This window comes from Mobula birostris, chromosome 10 (assembly GCF_030028105.1).
Source record: "Mobula birostris isolate sMobBir1 chromosome 10, sMobBir1.hap1, whole genome shotgun sequence".
NCBI lineage: Eukaryota > Metazoa > Chordata > Chondrichthyes > Myliobatiformes > Myliobatidae > Mobula > Mobula birostris.
Window position 1 is genome coordinate 127,330,872 of NC_092379.1, and position 15,114 is coordinate 127,345,985.

General features: G+C 40.8%; 1 protein-coding gene across 1 annotated transcript in view; it reads right to left on the reverse strand.

The window, feature by feature from the left end:
- Nucleotides 1–3,106: 3,106 nt before the first annotated feature.
- The window catches only part of LOC140203739 (arrestin-C-like), a 66,125-nt gene continuing 54,117 nt past the window's right edge, over nucleotides 3,107–15,114 (reverse strand). The window contains exon 14 of the mRNA XM_072269772.1: nucleotides 3,107–3,217. Within this exon, the coding sequence (XP_072125873.1) occupies nucleotides 3,201–3,217 (17 nt within the window). The 3' untranslated portion in view covers nucleotides 3,107–3,200. The remainder of the gene's footprint in view (nucleotides 3,218–15,114) is intronic.

Here is a 15,114-nt window from a genome sequence, read left to right on the forward strand (position 1 = left end):
AGTTCACCCCAGGGTTCTGAAAACCATTGGATATATTTAAAGCAGAGGTTGATAGATTCTTGATTAGTAAGGGATGAAAAGTTATGGGGAATAAGCAGGAGCATGGGGTTGAGGAGGATAATAAATCAGCCACGATAGACTGGCGGAGTAGATCTGATAGGATCAATGGCCTAATTCTGCTCCTTTGTCTTATAGTCTTCTGTTCTTATAGAGCACTGTAAAGAAATATACTATGTTAATATTAATAACATATTTGTTACTTTGGTTAAATTATATTAACAAGCGATCACATTCAACAACACAGGACATAGAATGATGAAATGGCATCAATTTCTTTGTAGGATTTACTGTAAATCACATTACCCTTTAAGCTTCTCCACAACATATTGTTTCAAAGCACAGAAACATACCCTACAGTTAAAATAAATCAAATAGCTAAGGTCATTGTCACCAATTGGGAATCATTTCTTTTCAACCATCTCTAATTGATAAATCATTGCAATGATTCAAACCTATAAACAGTTCCCTGTTATACTATTTGGATGAATGATCACTGACTGATTAATCCTAACTTTGTTAAAACAGCAAGATGCACTGCGCCCAATCCATACTGATAAGTAGACCTTCTTAAGAGCTAAATCCAATTTGTTTTAGTCAGACTTAATAGTCCTGCAGAATTCTGTCAAGGAATTAGTTCTTTTCACCCCAATGAGATTTTGAACCCAGTGATAACATAATCCCATGAACAGAATGGTTAATGTATTTGGGCCAACCCAATAATTGTCGAGCAGCAGGACAGATGAATTATTGAACAGTATGTTCCAAATGGAGATATAAATTATTATGGAGAAAAGGACATTACATACTACAATACTGTACAGCTAAATTTACAAAGGAAGCACTGAATTTAAGGTTTTCTACCCACTGGTGGAAAACATCTCATAAATATAAAACAATTTGGATTCATTCAGTACAACACAAGAAACCCATCACTTTTTAATGTGAACGCAAACTGGTGCAGAAATTGAAATTACAAATGCAGTGTTGGGTTCTGCATCTAAACTGCTGGAGCACAGATCTGCTGAGGTCTTATAATGTACTCCATTCAACTCTAAATGCTGAACCAGGTTAAAATGTTACTCATGTAGTGCAGGGAGCATAGAAAAAAAGAAACAGGGAAAATCCAAAACATTCAGGAGTTGAGCCAGGAGGTTTTACTGGAGACAATTATCGCCTTGCTTCAGATGACAGGCTAATATCTCACTGACTACACTATCTCAAGGATGGGGATCTAAGAAGATAGAAAAGGACGATACAAATTTGGGTCAGCATGGTAGCATAGCAGTTAGTGTGACACTTTATGGGCCCAGATGTAAGATCAACTTGGAGTGTGGACCTTTTTTCCAGTCTTATGTTTGTTTTAATATTCGGTGTTTTTTGCCCGATCTTTCTCATTTATTTATGTGTGTGGGAAGGGGATTTGAGGGTTAATGATCATGCTGTCTCTTTTCTTTCTTGGTTTCGTGGCTGTCTGGAGAAGAAGAATTTCAGAGTTGTATACTTTGACAATAAATGAACTGTTGAATTCTGACTGCTGTCTGTAAAGAGCTTTCTCTCTGTGACTGTGGTGGTTTCCTAACAGTGCTCCAGTTTCCTCTTACATTGCAAAGATGTACAGTTAGGGTTAGGGTTCATGAGCTGTAGGCATGGCGTGTTGGTGCCGGAACATGGCAACACTTTCAGGCTGCCCAACATAATCCTTGTTGACTTGATTTGAAGCAAATGGCCCATTTCACTGTGTGTTTGGAAGTTCATGTGACAAATAGAGCAAATGTTTATTTTTAAATAAGTGATGTAATGGAGAGAATTTTCCTACACAACAGCAGAAGTACAACAACTGGGAAGATTTATCTTGGTGCTAAAACCGTGGAGGGTTGGTATAAGACCGCAGTCATCAAGGGGTTGGGCAGACTTGCTCCATCCCTATCTTTCATTATCTTCAATGAACTGATGAAAAGAGGAAAGGCCTTGAGAGTAGTCATAAAGTCGTAGAGTCATGCAGCAGGGAAAAGGGGCCCTTTGACTCAAATGATCCAAGCCAACCAAGTTAGTTCCATATGCCCCATATCCCTCTAAACAGGCCAGCCCAACTTTTTTATGCCATGGACCTTTACCATTAAGCAAGGGGTCCATGAACCCCAGGTTGGAAACTTCTGCTCGAAACCATTTTACACTTTGGACCATGACATAGGCTTTATCAACCAATTCAATATTTTGCACTCTTTTGAACATAAACAGGAAGTTTGACTGCTTCTGGCCCTGGGAGCAGAAGTGAATGGAAATGAATACAGTCGTTTCGGACTGAGGCCCTTCATCAGGACTCATGATGAAGGGTCTCAGCCCAAAACGTTAAATGTTTATCAGTGCCCATCGACACTGCCTGCCTGCTGAGTTCCTCCTGCATTTTGTGGGCGTTGCTCTGTATTTTCAGCATCTGCAGAATCTTTTATGTTAGTATCTTGTAAATCCCAGTTTTGAAAATAGAGATGCCCAAAAATGGGTCATTGTCAGTATGTTGGTGATGTTCAAGAATTGCAATGGCCATCGTGCCTGCCCCTGTAGTTTGCTCCCATTATAAGAGCTCACACGCTTCTGGAGTCATTAGTCTAATCAAACCTGAGTGGGGTGTGGTCAGGGAAGAGGAAGACCCAATTCTGTTGCTTAGTCTCAAACTCAAGTGTTGCAGGTCAATATTCAATGAATCAAATCAGGACCTCATGCCACACAAAAAATAAATGCTGCTGAGGCTGTTTCTAGATATGCTTTGGGTTCTCATTTCTAATATCTGGGTCAGCAGATAAAGCCTGCTCTATGTTTTAAACACTTGCCAGGATCTCAGCCAATGACCAGATTGCCCGGTCTAAAACATGAAGGTCAACAATAAAGCTGACTGTTGACTACAATTGAAAGAAAGCAAATGATGTTTTTTAATAGTCTTAATTTCTCACAATCTTGCATTCACCTACCACCTCACAGCACTTTACAGCACAATACAGGCCTTTTGGCCTACAACGTTATGCCAGCTTCCTTTCTGCCTTGTGTCTGTTTCATTGCATTTTAATTTTCTCCTTCGTTAGCTGCCATCTCTTCCTCTTCATCATCTTTTTCTCCATCAATCTTTTGACGATTGAAGTCTTCAATTACAATGTCTTCGGCACTAGGAGAAGCGGGAAAAGAAACACATAAGAAAACTGGTGAAGGAGTCGGTCACCTCGTCCCTCAAGTCTGTCATGCCATGCAATGTGACAAGAGCTAATCTGCCCCTGGCCCCAACTCTCCTCTTAGCCAGTTCCACATAATCCCTGGTCTTTCAAAAAAAAACACGATTTTACTTTCATAATAACATTGTTAACCAACATATATATATATTTTTCTCTGATGGACAACATGGATTACTTTGTAGTCGGGAATTAATATGGTAGCAGTGTAATTCTGAAGTGTTTTTATCTCAATTGAGCTCTGACAGGTTGCATGGACTGAATGTCCTATTTCTGTTGATGTTGATCTACTTTTTTAACTGTTTGATCTTGAAAAGAGGACCCTGTAAAATCCCAACTAGTTGCTGAGCGTCACACTCTGAAATAACATGATTTGTTCAGCCAGAAGCCCCTTCAATGGAATATCCAGTTGAAAAGTGGATTATGGGAATAAGCAACTGTATGGAAATAGGGTTTGTGGCTGGCAGCTGAATGGAGTGTGGCTAGTTACTCCCTGGAAATCTGCTGCAACTTTAGGCTGCTCCTTTGAGCAGAACTTGATAACCTTTAGTACATGTGCAACTTGTTTTACAATAGCAACAACTTTACCCACAAATCACAAACTCTGTTTGCTGCTCCAAATGTCTTCATGGAATGTTCTGGAAGTTCGTAGGAGTATGGAAAATAATAACAAAAGTGGGACATGCATTCTCTTCAGATTGTCCATCGTTCAATAATACCACATCTGAACTTCACTTTTTTTGTGCTAACTCTGTGTTGTATTCCAAAGCCTTTCAACCTCAGTCCTGAACATATGTAATCACTGCGATCCACAGCTTTCTGGAGTAGAGAACTCAATAGATTAGGATGGTTAGCTTTATTAGTCAAATGTACATTGAAACATTGGAACATACAGTGAAATGTGTCATTTGTGTTCACAACCAACGCAGCTCGAAGATGTGCTGAGGGCAGCACGCAAGTGTTGCCATGCCTCTGGCGCCAACGTAGCATGCCCACAACTTACTAACCCTTGCCTGCATGTCTTTTTGGAATGTGGGAGGAAATCAGAGGAAACCTATGCAGTCACTGGCGGACATTCAAATTCCTTACAGACAATGATGGGAATTGAACCCAATTTTACAGCTGCCAATTGTAAAGCATTGTGCTAAATGCTACCATAAACCCATGTGGTGATGGTTACACTTCTTCAGACCTGAAATTGAGAACCCACAGTTCTACTATTCAGCAAATCTAACAGCCTCAAACACTATTAAGAAGTTACATAGTTCCACACTTGTTCATGCACTATAGATAGAGACACACTTCAATAACACCACCAAACGGTGAAGTAAGTGAGAAGGCATCAGGTCCATTACTAACTATGAAGGAAAGATCTGCCCTGCAAACAGTGACGCCACACTAGATGAGAAGTTAAACCACTTCTTTTCTCGTTTGACAGGGACAATAAAGAAACAGTACTGAAGGCCTTGACACCTGAGGATGATATAATGCTGACACTGAGCACACGAGGTGAGGCGTATCCCCCACAGTATCAACACATGAAGAGCAGCTGGACCAGACAGCTTACCTAGGTGGGTCCTCAGAGACTGCGCTGACCAGCTGGCAGAAGTTTTTACTGAAATCTATAACCTCTCTCTATTCCTTGCTGTGGGCCCAGCATGCTTCAAAACATCAACCATCATACCAGTCCCAAAGCAGTCCTGTTGCACTCTCTCCTTAGTTGCCAAGTGCCTGAAGAGACTGGATATGTACCACATTAAGAATGCCATCCCTGCTATGATGGACCAACACCAGTCTGCTTATAAGGCAAATAGATCAACCAAGGATGCCATCTCCATTGCTCTCCATATCGTACTGGAACACCTGGAGCTTAAGGACAGTTACACCAGAATGCTTTTTCTCGACTATAGTTCTGCCTTCAACGCCATACTCCCCAACAAGTTGACCATGAAACTACACAATCTGGGACTCAATACGTCAATTTGCAACTGGATTCTGGACTTTCATGCCAATCGCACCTGGACAGTCAGACTACTCAAGTACACATCAACCTTCCTGACCGTGAACACTGGTGCACCACAGCGATGTGTACTGAGCCCTCTCCTTTACACCCCTTTCACCCGTGACTGTACCCCTGCCTCTGCCACCAACTCCATCACTAAATTTGTGGATGACTCCACAGTGACTGGATGAATTATAAATAACAATGAAAACAGCAGAGAGGGGATGCAGAGATTGTATGAATTGTGTAATAAACATAACCTTTCAGTCAATGTAAAAAAAAACAAAGAAATGTTTATTGATTTCAGGAAATCACGGAGGTATGAACAAGCTCCTCTACTGATTAATGGTGAAGCAGTGGAAAAGGTCTCCAGTTTTACATTTTTGGGAGTGAACATCACAGAGAAGCTGTCGAGGACCACCAGCATCTCCTTCATAGTAGGGAAGGCTCAGTAACGCATATACTATCTTAGGAGTTTAAAAGAAAGCAAAGCTACCCCAAAAGCTGCTGGTAGAACTTATTATCGTGTAATTGAAAGCATATTAACCTACTGCATTATAGTATAGTACACTAGCTGCATCAAGATCAACTAAAAAGCACTTCAACGAGTGATCAGGACTTTACAGCGCATCACTAGGACACAATGACCAGAAATGGAAGCCGTCTACATCTCACACTGGCAACAGTGGGCTCACAACATCGCGACATACTCATCCCTCCTCGGTAATCACCTGTTCAATTCCCGACTATCCAACAAGAGATACAGAACGTTTCTGCATGGACATCCAGAATGAAACACAACTTTTTCCCACCTACCCGTCGCCCATAGGCACTAAGGACAGTCTCTAAGTGTAATACATGGACATGTGCAATATTTGGGTTTAAATAGGGCAGCTGCCTTCCTTTGATTTCAGAGCTTTATTTTCCAATTTAAGCTTTAATTCTTGATGCTATTTTATATCTAATCATTGCATTTTATAACATGGTATGTGTGATACTTGAATGGGGCAGCCATTGATTCTCTTAACTTTAGAGTTGTTTGTTTTTAATTCAGTTGTAACTTGGAAGTCATTCTAAATAACTCAGATGTTATTTTAAATTTAGTCATTATGTTGTTAGTAATTGAATTGCCATTATGCGGTTTTACTTTGAATGGATTAATATGGCAATCTCATTGTCCTCAGCAAAGACATTGAAGCTTTAACTAACTCTTCATTGAATATACAGTAAGCGTCCACTCAGCTGCGGAATCAGTCCAGTGAGCCTCTAATGCATCACCTTCTTTAGTTTTTTCGTGTTTTGTATCTTATGGCCATTTGGAGGGTGGGCAATCTGTGCGTAAGGAAGTGGGGGGCAGGGGGTTGGGGGTTTTGATGTGACTGTCGCTGTTCTTTTCTGTGAGTAATGGGCTCAGCAATTGTTATTGTTGCTGTTATTTTTCTGCAGGTGAGGAAGTCAGAGATTGTTATTGTCACTGTTTCTGTGCGGTGGAAGATGAAGGATTTGATACTATTGTTTCTGATTTTTTTTTCCACAAGATTTGGGTTTTTTTTTTGGGATCTGCAGGTTTTATTTCTTTTCTTTTGCTTCCCGGGGAGTTGATGTCCTTTTTTTTCCCCACCAACTCCTATGGTCTTTCTGTATTTCATGGCTATCTGAAGAAAAAAAATATCAGAGTTGTATTGTACATACATATTTTGACAATAAAATTAAACTTTGAACCTTTTAAAGCAAACATATCATATATGGAGACTTGCCTGAACCCTATATAATTTTGGTTGCTTGCTCTTGGCTGTCATTTTGTTAGTCATCATGCTTACGTGACGGTTTTTCCTTACAAACCCAATTAAAAATCAATCAGTTTTTAAGGAAGAGTCATTAAACTTCTATACAAATGATTGGCTTCTCCATATCCAAGTCCCTCATTCTTGGCACCACCATTGTTGTAAGTCTCCTTTGCATCCTCTGGAATTCTTGGTCATCCTGATTGGAGCCCAGAGTTGGTAATAATATTCCATCTGGGACAAAGCCAATAACTCAAAGCAGATTATATCATTGAGAGTGAGGCAGTTCCTCTAAATGGAAAGTCCAGAACTTCAGGAGTGGTCATGATCTCAAGACTGAAGCATAGGCCATCCCCAATTATGGACACCCTGACACAAGAGCAAGCTGTAATGGTACTATTAAACTCAAAAGTGTGATGTATGAGCAACTGTGTGGCTAGGCACAGCTCAAAAGCCATCTATAAATTAACTGATTACACCACTGTTGCTGTCAGAATCTCATTGGGCGATGAGGATGCATACAGGAGTGAGGAAGATTGGCAGGTTGAGTACAGTTGCCACAACCTCACACTCAATGTCAGCAAGATCTATCTAAGGATTGATTGAGGGCTTTGGAAGAACGCACACTAGTCCTCACTGAGGGGCCAGCAGTAGAAAGGCACACCAGCTTCAACTTCTTGGATGGCAACATCACAGAGGATCTATCCTGAGCCCAGCATATTGTTGCAGTCACTAAGGCAGCACACCAGTGGCCCTAATTCATGAGGAGTTTGTGAAGATTTTGTATGCCACCAAAGAGGAACATATGCCCTCTTTGCATTACTACCAACAAGGTGGTGGTACAGGAGCCAAAAATCACACACTCAATATTTTAGGAACAGCTTCTTCCACTCTGCCATCACCACCCCTGCGGACACCCCTGCTGAAATCTGGAGGAAAACACACAGAAGATGCAGAGGGGGAATCACAAAGTGGAGGAAAGAGGACCAGGTCGAGACAACAGAGACTTATGGAGAAGAGGAGTTCGGTGGGTAATAAAATGGACGAGTTCACGGCGCTAGCCAGGCGTCAGAGAACATTTGAGGAGAGCAGTGTTATGTGCTTTACTGGAACGGGGCTGCACAAGGACATACCCGATCAAAACTTTTTCATGGATGGCTTCCAGACCGTTCGGGCTGACCGGAAGTGCACTGAGAGCAGTAAGCGTAAAGGAGTTGGGTGCTTACTGTTCTGGTTAACAATGGATGGTGCAATCCGGGTCATATTACGATCGAGGAACGTGTTTGTAGAACTTTTGAACTTTTTGCTGTTGGACTTCTTGCTGTTGGACTTCAGCCACATTCCACCAAGATACAAAACTGGGCGGCACGGGAGGTCGTTCCTGCCTGTGGCCATCGAACGTGCAGCTCCTCCCGTGGAGGGTCAGACACCCTGAGCCAATAGGCTGGTCCTGGACTTATTTTCCATCTGGCATAGTTTGCATTTTGTTGTTTGATTGTTTGTGGCTTTTGAATTGCTATATTTATGCTCTATTCTTGGTTGGAGTGGCTGTAACGAAACTCAATTTCCCTCGTGATCAATAAAGTATATCTATCTATCTGATTTCTGAATGGTCCATGAATCCATAAGTCCTACCCCAATATTTTTCACTTGTTTTGTACTACTTACTTATTTTTCCATATTTTTCATTTTAGTATTTTTGAATGTATTACACTATACAGCTACTACAATCAACTGTATTTCATGACAATCTAATTCTGATTCTGACTAGAAAATTTCTACAGATGTACAGTGAAGAGCATTCTGATTGTATTGCTGCCTGGTCTGCAGGCTCCAATGCACAGAATTGAAAGAAGCTGTAGAGGATTATAGACTCGGCCAGCTTCCATCATGGCCGCAGTCATTCCCACCAGCAAGGACATCTTCAGGACATGTCCTCTTCTCATTACTACCAAAACGCACAAGAACCACAGGAGCCACACTCATTGTTTTCTGTACGGCTTCTTCCCTTCCACCATCAGGTTTCTGAATGGTCCTTGAAACAGTACATGTTGGATGTGATAACAAACCTGATTCTGTTACGTACATAAAGTTCATCTCAACGAATGGAAGAACTAGTTTCTGTTTTCACTCTTCATTTTTAGTAATTTTTTTCTCATCATTTCCATGTGCTTTGGATACCATTTATTACAACATCATGGTGATATTGTTACCTTGTCTAGTGTTTTTTGTGTATTTTCCAGTTTATGGATAAAACAAGTTATGGATGTCTATAGAAGTGGAACCCATTTGTTACCTGGGTGATGGACTGTATAGAGAATGCTTTAGATCTTTGTAAATTCTTTCCTCCAAAACCACTGCTTAATTTTTCTTTGTTTTTTTTTCCCCACTATTCTCTGTAAACACTCGATTCTGTTGTGCGTAAAAATCCCAGAAGGTCAGCCGTTTCTGTGATACTCAAACCACTCCGCCTGGCACTAACAATCATTTCACGGTCGGCGCCACATAGATCACATTTCTTCCCCATTCTGATCCGAACAACAACTGAACCCCTTGACCATGTCTGAATGCTTTTAAGTATTGAGTTGTTGCCACATGATTGGCTGAATAGATATTTGCATTAACGAGGTGTACAGATGTACCTAGGAAAGTGGCTACTCAGAAGGCACCCCTGCTGGTTACTGCTACCTTCCGTTAAGATAGTCAGAGCTGCCATGAGTTGCAAGGCTTCATCCTTCTGTCAACATTAACGTTTATGAACTTACAATTCCTGCCCACTAATTAACAGAATTCACTCGTTTACGATAGAAACAATTCCGAAGTGTTTCTGTATTTTCAAGTGCATACTGGCACTAATAGGTCTCCAGCTTGTAAATTAATCCTTCACTCAAACATTCTCCGGATCCACCATCCACTTCAAGAATTCAAGTATTTTTTCTGCATAGATATTTAAACGCTTAATCCAAACTGGTGCCCCAGTTCAGTGGAGATAGACTACCTCAATCTCAGATGAAGTTTCCAGCTGGACTGTTTTTTTTTTTTTTTTTATTAAAGAAAAGAGAGTCAGGCATAGTAACAGACCCCTCCATACCAATGAGACTGCACCACCCAATTACACTCATGTGACCAATTAACCTACTAACCTATACATCTTTGAAATTTGGGAGGAAACTGAAGCACCCGGAGGAAACCCACATGGTCACGGGGATAACGTACAGATTCTTTACAGATAGCGTTGGAATTGAATCCGGGTTCACTGGCATCTTCAATGTATTACACCAACTGCTATGCTCTCCTGCTGCCCATCAAAAATAACTCCTGGGTTTAAGAAGAGTAGGGAAACTTTTCTCAGTGCTTTGATCAATAATTATACCTGAATTCACATCACATATAATGATTGTCTGATCCAAGGCCAAATTTTTACGGGGAAATGCCAGTATGCACCTCTTAAACCCACTAGCAGTTCAAGGATTTATTTGTAAATCGTTACTTTGACCGAAAATCACTGCCCAAATGCCACACTTTATTGAGGAGAGTAACCTCTGTGTATCCTACAATATCACAGGCTTACCTGATGCTGACTGCAATTTAGTTGAAGCGATGAAAGAAATAAGAAAAAAAAAGTATGTTGGTTTAGCAAATTAAATACTTGTTATAAATTAGCTCAAGTTTGAATTCAATATTAAACATCCCTGGAGCAAAAATAATAATGAGTGCAATGCGCTGTATCTTCTCTGGACCAACTCAGCTGTATCAGAAACATTGCATTAACCACTTCATGGTGCTGCACTATTACAATTGGCTTAATTTCCCCAGACAATGGAGTATAGACATATTTTCTTCTGATCATTATTCAAACATTCCTGAGGTCTTGTGAAGCTATGCAAATGCAAATGTTCAACTGCTCCTTTTATACTTAATTGTCAGATGACATTCTCTTCCTTGGGATAGAATACTATCCAGTGTTATGTATACTATTGCCTTGGGAAAGTAAAGAGAATGAAATTGTAGTCCTTCCAGTCTGAACTAAGCTCAGTACTTCCACTCTATTGTGAGGTCCTCAGTAGACATCACCGAAAGTACAAAGAACAAACAAGGTCTAAGTTAGTCTGATCAGTTGTTAAATGCTGATACTAAGCTCTGGCAGTTTTGTTAAAGAACAAATTAATGAAGAAATGATTTAGAGTGTAAAAGATGAAGCAGATTGTCAGGTTATAGAAAGTCAAAGTGCAGGTAGTACCAACAAAAAAATAAGAAGGTAACAAACATTTAAGTAATTGGTTTGACTCAAACTTTGGGGCAGTGTTCAAATGCTGAGTTGTGGTGTAATAGTAAAAACAGCAAATTCCCAGGCAAGGTAGTTTTTCAGGGGCAACAGGAGATGGACTTTAAGAATGGAAAGGAGAAGTCTTGGGCAGTGATAGAAGAGTCTAGGGTTCTTTATGAGAAATGAAAGATCTAACTTCTTTAAATTACTGCTCTACAAAGGAAGTTCATTTTAAGCAAAAATCTGTGGCTCTTTTAGTACCAATAAAGCAGCAAAGGTCTATTAATACTAAAACTTCACGCCATCTTAAAAGATTGTTCCTCTAAGCAGTTAATCTGATCAACAAACTAGTTTGATCCCCCAACCCAATCTATCTAGACCATAAGACATAGGAGCAGTATTAGGCCACTTGGCCCATTGATTCTGCTCTACCATTCCATCATGGCTGATTTATTATCCTCTCAACCCCATTCTTCCCTGCCTTCTTGCCATAACATTTGATGCCTTGACTAACTAAGAACTTAACAACCTCTGCTTTAAATATGTTTGATGACATGGCTTCAGCAGCTGTCTGTGACAATGAATTCCACTTATTCAGCATCCTCTGTCTCAAATAATTCCTCCTCATCTCTGTTCTAAATGGATGTCCCCCTGTTCTGAGGCTCTGTCCTGTGATTCTAGACTCATGCGCTATTAGAAACATCTTCTCCACATCCACTCTGTCCAGGCCTTTCAATGTTCAATAGGTTTCAATGAGATCTCACCTTGTTCTTGTAAACTCCAGCAAGTACAGACCCAGAGCCAGCAAACACTCATACATTAACCCTTTCATTCCCAGAATAATTCCCGTGAACCTCCTCTGGATCCTGTCCAATGTCAGTATGCATCTTAGATAAGGGGTCCAAAACAGCTCACAATGCTCCAAGTGCAGTCTGACCAATGCCTTATAAAGCTTCAGCATCACATGCTTGTGATTGTATTCTAGTCCTCTCAAAATGAATGCCATCATTGCATTTGCCTTCATTACCAAGAACTCAATCTACAAGTTAACCTTTAGGGAATCCTGCACAAGAACTACCAAGTCCCCTTGCACCATTGATTTCTGAAAGTTCTCCCTATTTAAAAAATAGTCGATGCCTTTATTCCTTCTACCAAAGTGCATGACCGTATACTTCCCTACACTATATTTCAATTGCCACTTCTTTGCCCATTCTCCCAATCAGACCAAGTCCTTCTGCAGACTCACTGGTTCCTCAACACAACCTGTTCCTGCACCTACCTTTGCATTGTGTGCAAATTTAGCCACAAAGCCATCAATTCTGTCGTCTAAATCATTGTCATATAAAGTGGAAAGAAACGGTTCCAATACCAACCCTTGCGGAACACCACGTCATCGGCAGCCCACCAGAATAGGCTCCCTTTATTCTGACACTTAGCCTCCATCCAGTCAGCCAATTTTCTATCCAAGCTAGTATCTTTCCTGTAATACCATGGGCTCTTATCTTGTTAAGCAGCCTTATGTGTGGCATAATGTCAAAGCCCTTCTGAAAATCCAAATAAACAACATTAGGCTTTCTTCCAGGGAAGGTGGGACCTTTGCAGAAGAGACAACTTGCACCTGAACCGGAAGGGGACTAATAACCTGCCGGGAAGGTTTGATCATGTTTTATGAGTGGGGGGGGGGGGGGGGGGGGAGGTTGAACTGGAGGGTGATAGGAATGAGAGTTTTAGAACAGATAGTGGAGAAGTTGTGCTGACAGATGTTGTTAAGACATCAGACAAAGTCAGGAATCGAAAGATTGTGTATGGTGCAACTAACATTCTGAGACGTGTGTATTTCAATGCAAGAAGTATCGTAGGAAGGGCAGATGAGCTTAGAGCATTCATCAACACCTAGAATAATGATACTGACTGAGACTTGGTTGCAGGAGGGGCAAGACTGGCTGCTCAATAATTCAAGATTCCATTGTTTTGCACGTGACAGAGTAGGAGGGATTCAAGGAGGAGGAGTGGTATTATTAGTCAAAGAAAATATCACAGCAGAGCTCAGTCAGAACGGACTGGAGAACTCGTCTAGTGAAGCGTTATTGTTGGAACTGAGTAATAAGAAAGGTATGATTAGTTAATGAGGCTATATTGCAGACCACTCAACAGTCCAGGGGATTTAAGGAATAAATTTGTTATAGTAGGTGATTTTGACTTCCACATATTGATAGGTCTAGGTGGGATAAAATTGGTCAAATGTGTTCAGGAAAGTTTTCTTAGAATTCGTAGAATTCCCAATGAGAGAGAATGTGATACTTGATCTGCTATCAGGAAGTGAGACAGGGCAGGTGACAGAAGTTTGTGTAGTTGAGCGCTTTGCATCTAGTGATCACAATGCCATTAGTTTCAAAGAAAGTATAGAAAAAGATAGGTCTGGGCCACATGTTGAGATTCTAAATTGGGGGAAGACCAATTTTGATAGTATCAAAGGATCTGGCAGGTGTGTATTGGGACAGATTATTTACTGGCAAAGGTGTATTGGTAAGTGGGATGCCTTCAAAAGCGAAATGTTGAGAGTACAAAGCTTGTAAGTGCCTATCAGAATAAAAGGTAAAGAAACAGGTGTAGGAAACCTTGGTTTTCAAGAGATATTGAGACCCAGGTTAAGAAAAAGGGGAGGTACAATGCAGGTATAGGCATGAAGGAACAGATGATTTGCTTATAGAGTATAAGAAATTCAAGAGGACACTTTTGAAAGAAATCAGGAAGTTTAAAAAGACATAAGGGATCCTACAGATGTGTTAAGAGCAAAACAGATGGGGGGGGCATCTTAAATGAATTCTTTTGCATCTGTACTTACTCAAGAGATGGACTCAGAGTCTATAGAAAAAAGACAAAATGGCATCAACTTCATAGACACTATACAGATCACAAGAGGAGGCAAATTTGTCCTGAAGCAAATTAGGATGGATAAACCCCTGGGACCTGGCAAGGTGTTCCCTCGGATCCTGTGGGAAGAGAGTGCAACAATTGCTGGGGTCCTAGCAGAGATATTTAAATCACCCTTAGTGACAGGTGAGGTGCTGGAGGATTGGAGGATTGACAATATTGTTCCACTGTTCAAGAAAGGCTCTAAACATAAACCAGGAAACTATAAGCCAGTGTGCCTGACATCAGTAGTGGGAAAATTATGGAAGGTATACTAAGGGATTGGATATATGAGTATTGGATAGACATGGACTAATTAAAGATAGTCAGCATGACTTTGTGCTTGGTAGGTCATGCCTAACCAATCTTATAGAGTTTTTTGAGGGAGTTATTTGGAAAGATGGTGAAGGAAAGGGAGTGGATGTTGCCTACATAGACTCTAGCAAGGCATTTGACAAGGTCCCATATGGGAGGCTGGTCAAGAAGGTTCAGTCACTTGGAATTCAAAATGAGGTCGTAATTTGGACTAGACATTAGATTTGCAGAAGAAACCAGAGAGTGATGGTTGCCTCTCAGACTGCAGACCTGTGACTAATGGAGTACTGCAGACCTGTGACTAATGGAGTGCTGCAGGGATCGGTGCTGGGTCAATCGTCATTTGTCATTAATATTAACGATTTTGATGAAAATATGGTTAATTAGATCAGTAAATGTGTGGATAATACCAAGACTGGGGGTGAAGTGGACAACGAGGAAGGCGGTCATAGCTTGCAGCAGGATCTGGACCAGATCGAAAAACACGGGCTGAAAAATGGCAGATGAAATTTAAAACAACAGACACAAAATTCTGAAAGAACTCAGCAGGTCAGG